Raw genomic sequence first — 12,935 nt, 5'->3', positions numbered from 1 at the left:
AACACAGAAAACTGCAGTGCTGAACCTGCAGCCCAGACTGGGAGGCTGGGCCCAGTCTCGTGGGAAACTCCTCTCCTGGGTCAGGTGGATCTGAGCGCACAGGGATGGTCAGAACAGATTCCCTGTGTACTATGGAAAAGGCCCTAAACCCAGGACGTTCTCCTTTGCTTCTGCTTAGAAATTAGTTGCAAAATGCCAGTTATCTTTATAGCACAAGGAAGTGTGTGGTCAGGCAGCTGAGCTTGAGCTGCACACACACACACATCCCATGACTGCACAAAACCTGCACTGTATTCACCTGTCAACTTCTGTCCCACCTTGACATGGTACTTCAAGCCCCGAGCTCTGCCTTGGGTGTGAAGGTCCCACCCACCCTCGGGGCCAGAGACACAGAGGGATGAGGCAGCTCTTGGCTTTTCAAGTAACTCAGGCATGTTCCTTCCTTCCGCGCAGTAATGGGGGGTTGGACCCCAATTGAGGCTTCAGATGGGGAGGGACAGCAAAGGCCTTTGCTGGTGGACAGAAAGGGAAGGGCAGAACAGCCCAGGCTCTTGCCTGCCCCGTGAACACACACCAAAATGAACTCTTCTCATCAAGCACTGATTTCTGCTCCCCTCAGGACTAACCTGATAAAGCTGAGCTGGAAGACAAGAGGCAGCCTGCCAGGCAGCCAGACTGCAGCGCCTGCGGCCGCCTGTGCACGACTCCACTGATGGCATCAGCGGAACTTCCCCACGACAGCCCAACTTTTGGCCCCTTTGAGTGCCCAAACCTCAGCCTGCCCCAGAAGTACAGGTATAATTAAAGGGCTAATTTCATAGAATCACAGAATCATTAAGGTTAGAAAAGACCTCTAAGATCATCTAGTCCAACTGTCCCCCTACCACCTGTATCACCCACTAACCCCTGTCCCTCAGTACCTCATCCAACCTTCCCTTGCACACCCCAAGGGACGGTGACCCCACCACCTCCCTGGGCAGCCCGTTCCGATGCCCAAACACTCTTTCAGAGAAGAAATGTCTCCTCATTTCTAACCTGAACCTCCCCTGGTGCAACTTGCAGCCATTCCCTCTCATCCTGTCACTGGGTATCTGTGAGAAGAGGCCGACCCCAGCTCACCACAACCTCCTTTCAGGGAGCTGGAGAGAGCAGTAAGGTCTCTCCTGAGCCTCCTCTTCTGCAGACTGAACAGTCCCAGTTCCATCAGTCGCTCCTCATCAGACTTGTACCCCAGCCCCTTCCCCAGCTCCGTTGCCCTTACACAACAGCTGCCACACATCCATCAGAACCCAAAGCTCCACGAACTCGAGCCTTGCACCCACAGGTCTGTATCCGCTGGCCAGCTGAGGCTGCAGCCCACAGGGATTCAGTCCCTCTCAGAACCACCAGCACCTCCCACTGAAGTTTGAAAGCAGTTCCCCCAGCACAGCTGAAACACTGGGAGATGCTGACTGGGGGTGACATCTGAGGACCCCTCCACTAGGTTCCCACCCCCTTAGTGCTGCTCTTTGCAGTGGCAAGCCCTTGATTAAGTAAAAGATATGTTTAGGATAAATAGATTAAAACCAGATTTAAAATCAATTTAAGCACGTTCCCAGAGCAGCTTTTCATCTGGTTTTATTAAGCCAAACCCAATCTGTTTGGCCATAATAAAGCGCAGGGAAACCGAGCGCAGGGTGCTCAGCGGAGTGTGGCTCCTGGCAGGGCAGCACATGAGGGCCAGTGCTAATGCAATCATGGAAATAACAGCACTCCACACCGCTGTGATTCTCATTATGGACAAACTGCTCATGCTCTGGGAGTCACAAGACTGCCAATCCAAGTTTAATTTTCAAGTTTAATGAACATTATTTACCAACTCCTGAATTGGTGCTGAGAAGCGCTTTCCAAGCGGCAGGACCTGAGCTCCTGGCCAAGGTTTGCCTTTCCAGATGCCTCCTGTCCTGCCACTGAAGGGTCAGAAGTCATTATCACTTTCCTCTAGTGGCTCTGGCTTCCTTGCTCGGTGACTGGGTCTGCTTGGGGAGATTTCCATGCTGTCATCATCCATATCATCCTCCTCCTCATCTTCATCTTCGTCCAGGTCAATCTCACTATCCCCCGAGTCCTCCTGCAGAAATCAAGCAGAGTTCAGGAGCAGCTCAGCTCTCAGGTGGTATCTTTGTAACCACACACCTGGAGCTATGGGGAAGGTTGTTTGGCCACACTGGCATGGACATGGACTTGGACATGCAGATACTGCAAGAGGTTTTGTTCCTGCCCAGGCTGCTGGCCTTCAAGGCAGCACAATGCTGGAGCTCAGCCATGCCCAACGTGGCTTCCACCAGCAGCTCCCAGCTTTGCTGCTCAGTGGCTGCACCATTCAGTTTCTTGCAAACCTCCTTCCTGGCTTCCCAGGGCTGACACAAACAAACTCCCCAGCTTCTGCTCAATCTGTGGCAATACAAACTTCACAGGATGTTTAACTTTACAGTGGTACCTATCGTGACACCAAAGACTCAAGGTGCAGGTGAAGAAAACCAACTGCAGAAGAGGAACCCACCTGTGCCTTGGTGATGATCTTGCGTGTGCCTGGCTGTGCTGGGGCAGGTCTCCCCTTGGAGAACCACAGTGGAAAGGAGAGGCAGAGCAGGAAAAAACAAACCACCACAACAAACATAAAAGAACATAAAAGAAAACAGGAAGTAACTGGAATGGGAGCAGGGGAGAAGGTGGCAAAGCCAGGTACAGCTCAGGCGCCATGTGCCACAGCAGCAAGTGACAGAGGGTGGGCAGGCTGGAGCCTGCTCTCTTCTCAACTCCATAACCTGGTTAACACCTTGAGGGCTTCAAAGCAGCCTCACATGTTTCCTTCCCTGAGCTCAGACATGTAGATGCCTGCAAGGGTCCCTAAGCGAGCCCCTCAGCCAGGAGACACCTCAGTTGAGGGCAGTAAGAGGCTGAAGGCCTTGGCTTCCCACACCTGGATACTGTGAGGCTGTGCCAATGGGGAGCCACAGGGAACAGCTCTCAACAGGCAAGACCCAAATCTGACAAGAAATGCTCAAGGAGAATCAGGGAGCACCATGACCAAGCTCACAACCGTCTTGACCCCTAGCACTGGCACTCCTGACCCTACCCAGAAGCAAGGCTGAATGTCACGGGCATAAATCACTCCCCAGAGGGCAACAAGCTGCCTTCACTGTGCCCAGTCTGGTGGAAGCAAGCAGCAGAGCACAGTCTGCCAGCTCCTTTCCAGAGCAAAGGTGCAGATGGGCAGCCAGAAGGACAGCTTGTCCTCTCTGGCAGGAGACACAACTCCCTTATCACTGCAGTGCCCCAGGTCTCTGCAATGAACACTCTACAACAGTGGTGTTTTCTCTCTTCTGGCCTTTCCTGCAGGACAATAGTCTGCCCTGAGCTTTACCATGGCAAACAGCTCTGGTACGTGCTGGCCAACATCAAGAGTTTCCTACTACATTTCTGCCCTAAGGACACACATTCCCCCTTCCACTTCCCTCCCATTTTAAACCTTCTCACTGGGACCTTGGAGTCGTGCTCGCTCACCACTTCTCTATTGACTGCTTCCTGCTCCCCCAGGGTCTGCCATCTGTAATGGGTGTTTGTGAAGGTAATTCTTAAAAAAAGCCCCCAAATTCTTTGGGTTTTTGGTGGGTTTTTTTCCAGGGTGGCTTAATTTCTATGCCAGGAAGGGCAGCACTGAGAGACACAGGAAGTCCTCCAACAGCACAGGGCTTCTTGCTGGGCCCAGAGGAGATGCCTGAGCTCCCAGCACACCCTCCTCTGTACAGTCAGCGCTCAGTAGGGTGTCTGCTGGACAGCAAGGCAGAAAGGCTACATCTACATCAAGCTCAGAGTTGTCATGGGTTTTAAGTGTTCATACTCTTTCCCAGCACACTTTTGGCCTGTGCCAACCAGTGCTCCCCAAAACAATATTCCAGTGTCACTGGGGGAACAGGACAGCCCCACACCACTCCTGGTTGGTGGCTTGGAAGCAAGAATCGCTTTGGGACGGTGGGGAGAGCTCACTGCACGGACACAATCTGTATCACAGCAGCCAGCTTCGGCTTCCTAACACAGATACTGGCACCAATGAGTGCCCAGAGGCACAGGAGGATTGCCCATGCACCACAGCAGCTGCCTGTATGCCAGACAAAGCCCAGCAGTCAGAATTGGTGCTGTCTGGACCTGCCTGTCCCTGTTCAGCCACTGCCTGCTCACCAGCTCAACCGTAACCAGATGCAAAGCCAGGAGCCCTGGGACAGCTCCACCTGCAAGGCTGGGATGCCAAGGGGCACAGCTCAGGGTTCAGCTCTGCCTCTGTCCTGTCAGCTGGATACTGATGCTGTGCTTAGGACAGGCCACTCAGAGGGCTCCAAGGAACAGGGGTTTACAGCAAAGTGGGTGATTTAGATCCACGCCTCTACCTCCTGCTGCACTGAACTGATCTGCTATTCCCTGCACTCTGCTGCTGCACAAAACAGCATGCCTGCAGCCTGTGTGCTGCTAGTTCCCTGCTGCAGCCAGAGGTTAAAGCACAGAGCAGGGCACAGAGCCTCCAGGAGCAGAAAAAAAACAGGGAAATGTGTGTCTATGCAGATGAGAGAGCAGTCAGCTGGAGGAACAGAGGGGCAAAGCAGGCCTGGGGCATGAGGATTCAGCAGGTAAAAAGCCATTTCTCTAGCTGAGGAGAGGGCTGGCATTCTAAAGCACTGTCAGAGCAGCTCTACAGGCATACAGGATGGTTACTTACATCTTCCTCTGTGTCTCCACCTTGCATGGTTCCCACGATCCGTGTGCCAGCTCTTCCTGCAAGAGCAAAGAGAATCCCCATGAAGTCTGGCTCATGGTTAATGGGAGATGGAAAGGTGAAATTCAGGGTTTACCTTCTGGAGGCCTAATAGAATGGCAGGGTGAGATCCCAAAGCATGGTCTCCTTTGCCAGAAAGAAGCCCAGAAGGTGTTGGGAATGGGTACAGCAGAGTGGTGACCAGGGAAATGCTGTGTGTGGGCTGAGTGGGTGACTCAGTGCTGCTCTCTGCAGCTACCACAAGTCACTCACCATCACCGGATGCCTGTCTAACAGTCTGGCTGTGACCATCACGTCACCATCTCTTTATCTCCAGCCATCACTAGTTTTCTCTATTTTTTTCCAATCTAGATAAAATCTATTTTATTTTTTTTAGCATGAAAACAAAACAACTTTAAAATATATCCTGTCAAACCTCCTTTGTACTTTCCAGACTACACAAGACAACCATTTGTTCCCTTTGCAGATGGGCTGGGTTGGTTGTAGCAGAAAGCTGGCTACCTCAACCAGAAATCACCAAAGAAGCCTTGCTGCAAGGCAGACAGCTTAAAGGATCTTACAACTTTAAATAAAAAGAGGTGTCCTCTGTCCCTCTGGTTGCTGATAACACAGGCAGTGGGGATGGGATTATAGTGAGACCAGAGGATCTCTCCTCACACTTTACAGACATTTGCTCTAATATACACTAGACTAAATGACATAAAATTACAGACAATTACACCTGACATCATTCCACAACCATGGAACTATATTTTTGCCCAAGCTATAGATGGCTTCAAGAGTTTGAGTGCAATTTTGCTACGTAGAAGGCTCAGCATAAGGTGTTAGGTAGGGAATTGTTACCTCAACCAAGAAAGCAGCTGGGAGCTCCTAATATCTGATAAGACAAAGCTGAGAGAGTTCCTGGATACAGAGAATCAGGGTATCACATTAGGAGAGCTGATTAAATAGGACAGTTCAAGAATGTCAAGGGTAGAGCTTTGAGAAGGTCTGTAGGGTGCTGGACGCTGCTCTTCCATCAGTGGAAACAGTAAGGATGTCTTACAGGCATCTACCTGCTTACAAAGGTGAGATCAGGTACTGCCCAGGCTTAGACCCCTACGTTGGTTTAAGCCAGGAGCGCCTCTTCCAACCTGGGACTGCAGGATCAGCAGTGGTAGGTCCTGCAGCACCACCATGGGACATACACAGGAGACACCCTGGGGTGTAGAGGGCCTGGGGCTGCAGGCTCTACACGGTGCTGTAGGTCAGACAGGAGACAGAGCAGATCTTCTGCGTTGGTAGAAAAGCTTCCGTGACAAAGGTGGGGGTGTTATTTTTAACTCTCAGATCATAACCCCCCGAGTTTCCGTGTGTGGGAGTGAGGAGTGGGAGACAGACATGGGGGAGTTTCCACGTGTACTGGAGCTGTCTGTCACTCCCAAGTTCCTGGGTTCCATTTGGCTGGGCTCAGCTCGCTGCAGCGTGAGTGCTGCACTGCTCCGGCCTCTCACGCAGCTTCCAGGCGGGTGAGAGCCTGTTGTGTTTACTTACAGACCCTGTGAATTCAGCCAGGACAGGCTGTACAAAGTGATAATTAGGTAAAATGTGAGTAATGAACAGTCCCTAATTCACTGCACCTTTGGATCCAAATCTAATCTCTGTGCCTTGCCAGGGTTTACAGCCACTGAGCGATCAGCCATCAGCAGCGAACACACAGCCCCCATGTTAAGCCTGGGAGTGGTGCCATTTTCCCTCCCCTTGTGACTTAAAACTTCATTCACAGTTTTACTCCCTTCTTCCCACCCCAACACGGTGTGGGGAGGAGCAGTGGGGTTCTGGTGGTTCCTCACAAGCTGCTTTCCTTCCCCAGATCTTAACACTTGCACTTCCCCCCCCCCCCTTCTTCGCACACTTGGCTTTAGTGACAAATTAGCTCCCTTCTTCCCCCCATCGCAGCACAGGGAGGGGCAGGGACTGGGGAATGGGGCTTTCAGTCCGTTCCTCCCAAGTTGTTTTCCGTCTCAGCTTCAGGGGGGGCATTCAACACACCCCCTTCCCCTGTGGCACTGTGAGAATCATATCCACGAACTTCTCCAGTGTGAGGCCTCTCTCTTGGGGAGTCATCTCCTCACCACAGGCCTCTCAGCAGGACTCCCTTCCATGGGGTGCTGACATTTGGGCCCAGACTCGCCCAGCCTGATCCCCCCCCAAAGTCACAAGTCCCCCCAGCAAACCTGCTGAGGTGTGGATCAGTCTCTTCACAGCCCGTAGATGTCTCTGCTCCCCGTCCTCATCCATGGGCTGCGAGGGGACACCCGCTCCACCAGGGTCTTCACCATGAGCTGCAGGGGAATCTCTCTTTCCAGCGCCTCCTTCTTCACCCCCCTCTCTCCTCCGGGCCTGGCCTTGGTGTCTGTGCAGCTTGTTACATCTTCTCTCTCCCTTCTCTGGGGGCAAAGTGCCCCTGCCTGCAGGTTTTTTTCTCCTATATGTGATTCCCAGAGGCGCTGTGACCATCACTGATGGGCTCCACCCTGGTCAGCAACTATGGCCTTGAATTGGCCATGTTCACTGTCTGGGGCCTGCAGAGAGCTCAGCAGCACAGCCACACAGAACTGCAACAGGCCTGAACCCGTGCAGCAGCCTACAATGGATCCACAAGCTGGGAGGATTTACGCCTTGCCCAGCAGCACCTAGACATTAACTCTGAGCAGGTATCTGCTGGCCTGAGAGCTCAGGACAACCTGCTCTGAGGGGAAGGCAGATCTGCAGCTGAATCGTTTTGCTCCTGGTTTAAGGAGCTACATTCAGTTGCCAGATGTTGAAGGGAATTCACAGTGTGAGCTGAGGTACAACACCCCCTTCCCCCAGCACACTAAAAACCAGGAGAAAGCTTTCACCTGATTTTTCTGTCCCGTATGCCCTTTGGGCCTTGCCAATTCCGATGATTAATTAAGCACACTACAGCTGCTGCCCAGCAGTGGCATACTGCTCTTTATTTCTTACAGCTCCATGAGAAGAATTCCTCAGAAGTGAGCTACCTGTCTCAATCCCACCACTTCAGACCTTCAGCCTCTCCTCCTTCTCCACAAGGTCTGGAGTTGCAGTGGCCGTAATACAGGCTGAAAAGAGACAGAAATGCCTTCTCCTTCCCAGGGAGAATTTACTTTTCCTGACAGGAAACATATAGCCAAAGACAGCTCCGTTGGGGAAGCTCTATTCCAAGCTAAGACAAACTCAGTTTTGTGAATCCCAAACTTCAGCCTCTTTTCAGGGTTTCCAAACAGCCCTGATTACCCCCTTTCCCCAGCTACATAATTTTTGGTGATATTGTCCAATACCAGGATACTAAAGACTTTGCAGACTTTTATCTGGAGGCCAGAGATCCACACAGCAATTCACAAGGTTGTATCAGCCTTCTCCTTGCCCAGCCTTCTCCTCAGTTTCCTCTGAGCACTGGCAATAAGAGCTGGTGACTCAAACACTTGGTGTTGCCTGCTTTTTTCCCTCCTGCTTGACCCAAAGAGGCAAGGAAGAGACTTACCTGTCTATCCAAAGTTGAGAGGCCTTTGCTTTACTTGAGAAGCACATGTTGCTCCAGGAGCATGGGGACAAGGCCCTGCTGTATGTCACATGTACAAAGCCCCGGTGAGAGCAAAATAGCTCTCAGGGAAGCTGATGAGGAAAGAAGTGACTTTAAAAGCTCACAGAGAGCAGGCCCACTTTGGCAGAGTCCTCTGAGGTGCTCCAAGTGCAGGTGCACTGGTGACAATTTTCCCCTTGACTTCCTACATTATCCTACAGCTGGAGAACCTGAATCCCATGTAATGCACAGCCCAAGAGCTTCCTGCCAGCCCCATTCCTTACGCCTCAGCCTTCAGCCTCCGCCACGGTGTGTGAGAAATCCAGCCCCACTCATCTCCTCACTTTCACCAGCTCTGAACCAAGGCAAACACGTGTGCTGAGAGCTGCCTGCACAGCCCAGGGTTCGGCAGAGCCGTGAGGATGAGAGCAACCTGGCCAGCTTAGAAGAGGTTTTAGTTTATGTTGCTCTGAGCTGCCAAGAAATCAGACAGGGATTTTCAGAGGGGCTCTGGGGTTACAAATGATAATCACCAATCCCACAGAGTATGATGAGGTCAGTGCCCAGCAGAGCCTGTCACGTGGCTGCTGTTCATATCTGACTCACCTCGGCCCTCTTGACATCACATCACGTCTGCAGCATTTCCTTCCATGCAGACATCACAATCTCTCTGGGCCTCTGCAAGCAGGAGGACCTGCAAGTCCCATGAAGTAGGTGAACTGCAGATTCCTGGTATTTTTGAGACTCAGGCCTTCCCATGCTGGGGCTGCTGGGACATCAGAAGGATACTGACAGCTTTCTGAACTTGCAGCTGAAGTTTGCAAGTGGAACACCCTTGGCAAATCCTCCCTAGTGACACTGTGGTTATCAAGGGTGGCATGAACAAGCCATTTCTTCTGGTGTTTCTTCAGAAACACAAGCCCCAGGTACTCTGCAGCAGCAGGGAGACCCCAATCACAGTTTCTGAGCACATTTACTGGGGGGGAATGACTTGGGACCAGTAAAGGAGGAGACAGAAAGTTCCACACCAACATGTGGAAGAACTTTTCCCCAGTGAGGGTGAGGGAGCCCTGGAACAGGCTGCCCAGGGGGTGTGGAGTCTCCATCTCTGGAGATATTCAAGACTCATCTTGCTGCCAATCTGTGTGCCCTGTCCTAGGGAGCTGCTTTGGCAGGGGGTTGGATTCTGGAGGTCCCTTCTGACCCCTATGATTCTGTGAGTCTTGCACTAAGCTGCAGATGATGAAGCTGAGAGATCAGGGATGGGATCATACAGCATTTGAATGATGCCTGGACAGCTGCAGTGGGCTTCAGCATGTCTTTCTTATCTAGACTCCTTTCCACAGTGGAGAAGAACACATTTGGAGAAACCTTGCAGGTTTGCTGGAACTTGTATTTGTTAAAATATATGCACTTAGGCACGTTTCTTGGTCTTGGACTCAGAGATATAATTTCCCTCAGGAACCAAAGAGAAGGGAAGAAACAGAAGAGTTATTTGACACGTGCTTCTGAAAATGAGGCAGGTGACAGCCACAGAAACTCAATGTGAACAAGACACCCACCCAAGAGCAGGCAGCTGGTGCACATTCCCAGCTGAACCCCTGCACGCTGCTGGGTATTGATGGCCTACCTGTGGTTTCTACACACCTGCAGAGATCCAAAGAAAGGAAAACATTCCAGAAATTCAGCAGCAGACACGTGAATGCAGCCACATGCTGGAGAGAGAATTTCCACAAGCGGAGTCTGAGCATTTCCACTCAGAACAGGACTTTCCTACTTTCTGGTTTGCACGCTGTACAGAGGGATTTGGAAACAGGACTGTGTAGTTCCACCTGAGATTTCTTACTACTGTGTCAAATCTCTCATCCTCCCTGTAGGATTGAGGAATCTCAGGGCTAATTCAGCCTCTGGAGCTTTCCCTGCAGCACGCAGGGTACCCCAGACCCTTTCCCAGGCCCCCAGCTCCTACTTCACAATCACAAGCTCAAGTTTAAGAAGAAAATCAAGGCAGGGAGGGTAAGCACCATCATCTCAACTCCCCGAGTCTGACACAACAGCACGAGCAGCACACTTTGGGTGTGCTACCTCTGCAGGACCGGGGATCCCCGCAGCAGCCCATGTCCACTGTGATATGGGACCACACTGCCAGCCCCTGAACTCATCACTGATTTCATAGAACCACAGAACCACAGGGGTTGGAAGGGACCCCCAGAGCCCATGGGGTCCAACCCCCTGCCAAAGCAGCTCCCCAGCTCATATTGCACAGGGCGGCGTCCAGACGGGGCTGGAATCTCTCCAGAGATGGAGACTCCACACCCCCTGGGCAGCCTGTCCCAGGGCTCCCTCACCCTCCCTGGGGAAAAGTTCTTCCCCATGTTGCTGTGGAACTCCCTGTGCTCCAACTTGCAGCCACTGCCCCTTGTCCTGTCCCCACAGACACTGAAAAGGGGCTGCCCATTTCCCCCTGCATCCCATCCTTCAGATATTGATAAACATTCATAAGGTCCCCCCTTAGTCTTCTTTTCTCCAGGCTGAACAGCCCCAGCTCACTCAGCCTTTCCTCACAGGGGAGATGCTCCAGGCCCTTCATCAGCTTTGTAGCCTCCTCTGGACTCTCTCCAGGAGATCCCTGTCTTTTTTATCCCAGGGAGCCCAGAACTGGACACAACACTCCAGGTGGGGCCTGAGCAGGGCAGAGCAGAGGGGGAGGATCCCCTCCTGTGACCTGCTGGCCACACTCCTCTTGCTGCCCCCCAGGATCCCATTGCCTCTCTCAGCCCCCAGGGCACACTGCTGGCTCATGGCTCCCCAGGTCCTTTTCTGCAGAGCTCCTCTCCATTAGGTCACCCCCAGCCTGTACTGATTCCAGCAGTTATTCCTTCCCAGGTACAGGACTCTACACTTGCTTTTGTTGCACCTCATTTGATTTCTTACTGCCCAGCTTTCCAGCCTCTTGAGGTTAGGCTACAGCATACTTGCTTCCAGTTCCTCTGAGAAAGTACACTTTACTTTCTTAATAAAACCACTTTTTTCTCATCTGCAGCATCCAGGGACATATTTGTTGTTGCAGGTTTTCACAGGCAAAGATTAATCTGTTCAGAAGAAGTAGACTTGCTACCTGGCTGCCAGCACATCATTACCACGCTGATCCTTGGGGTGGGTTCTGTGAAGGTAAATGGCTGCTCGTGCTGTCTGCCTTTGGACTGATGGGTTACTGAAAAACATTCAGAGTTTTGTAAAGCTCTTTTCTTACAGTGAAGACCAAATGGGACTGAAGTTGTTAGTGAAATGGTCCCTGGGGTCCAAACAGGACAAAAATGCCCCCTGACCTCAACGCTCTGTAAGGAAACATAAGAGCTGAAGAATTTGGATAGCTGGTTTACAGGAGCTGAGAGGTCCTGGCAGCCTGGAATAGAGAGTGATTTACCCTGGAGAGCAGGGAGTTTTTTCACCAGTGCTCTCAGTCAAAGGAAGGGGTTTGAAAGGGCCCTTTGCATCTGGCAAGTCAACAAACTGTCACAGGACTGGTGCTGCAGCCAGGGGTATGGCCACTTAGGTCTTGGGACTTGCTTTGAGACACCTGGTCTGCTGGGGAGAGAAGGGGAAGAACATCTTCCATCCTCAGCTTGTCAAGCTGGTCAAGAGGGGTTTAAACTGAAGTTTCTGGGGATGGAGAACCTCAATCCATCCCACTTCTACCACTCTGAGGCTCACTGCCAGCCATAGATGTCCAGAGCTGAGAAAAGAACCACAGGTCAGCAGGAAAGCACTGGATGTGGTCCTGGGTATCCTGCTTGAGCTGATCCTGTTTGAGCAGAGGGGTTGGGTGAGAGGATTTGTAATAGTAAGGAAGGGAAGGCCAGGCCCAGGGGAACAGCCTTCAGCTGCAGGAGGGCAGCTGGAGAGGGGCTGGGGGCAGAAATCCTTCCTGGGGAGCGGGGAGGCCCTGGCACAGGGTGCCCAGAGAAGCTGGGGCTGCCCCTGGATCCCTGGCAGGGTTCAAGGCTGGGTTGGATGGGGCTTGGGGCACCCTGGGCTGCGGGGGTGTCCCTGCCCATGGCAGGGGGGAACTGGAGAGGGGTGTGTGTGTGCACTCTGAGGGCCCTTCCCACCCAAACCAGTCTGGGCTGTATGATACTAAAGACACATGCAGTCCCACAGTTCTCCAAATGCAGATTGTTTCTGCTTCATTCAGTAGCATTTCCCCCAGCTCCCTTGCTCCAGCATGGCATGTGCCTGTCTGCCACAGCCCACCTCATCAGCCAGCACTACTGCTGGGAAGAGAAGAGATTCTGAATTCACTCAGGATTCCTAAATGCAGTTGAGAATTCAGGTCCACATGAGACTGGAAAGATGGATGTGCACATCTAAACACAACAGCACTTCAAAACCTGCCACTTTGATAGCACAGGTGGAAATACCTGCTGTAGTTCAAGGTGAAAATGGAAAGGTTCTTTGAAAAAAACCCAAACACCTCCTGAGGGTTAGACTCAATCTGTGGAAACCACACCCAGGTCAGGAAATCCTGATGAGGGTTCAGTTTGAGAGCAGGATGGAACT

General features: G+C 52.0%; 1 protein-coding gene across 1 annotated transcript in view; it reads right to left on the bottom strand.

Annotated features, from left to right (window-relative positions):
* Positions 1-1,817: 1,817 nt before the first annotated feature.
* CLUAP1 (clusterin associated protein 1) overlaps positions 1,818-12,935 on the bottom strand; it is a gene marked incomplete at its 5' end in the record, with an annotated part of 73,235 nt that continues 62,117 nt past the window's right edge. Inside the window, 3 exons of the mRNA XM_084271209.1 lie at positions 1,818-2,110; positions 2,543-2,596; positions 4,754-4,809. Of these exons, the coding sequence (XP_084127335.1) occupies positions 1,958-2,110; positions 2,543-2,596; positions 4,754-4,809 (263 nt within the window). The 3' untranslated portion in view covers positions 1,818-1,957. The remainder of the gene's footprint in view (positions 2,111-2,542; positions 2,597-4,753; positions 4,810-12,935) is intronic.

Source organism: Gallinula chloropus (genome assembly GCF_964237585.1).
Source record: "Gallinula chloropus genome assembly, chromosome: 15".
Lineage (NCBI taxonomy): Eukaryota > Metazoa > Chordata > Aves > Gruiformes > Rallidae > Gallinula > Gallinula chloropus.
The sequence above is the reverse complement of the archived record's forward strand: the minus strand, read 5'-3'. Positions and strand labels throughout refer to the sequence as shown.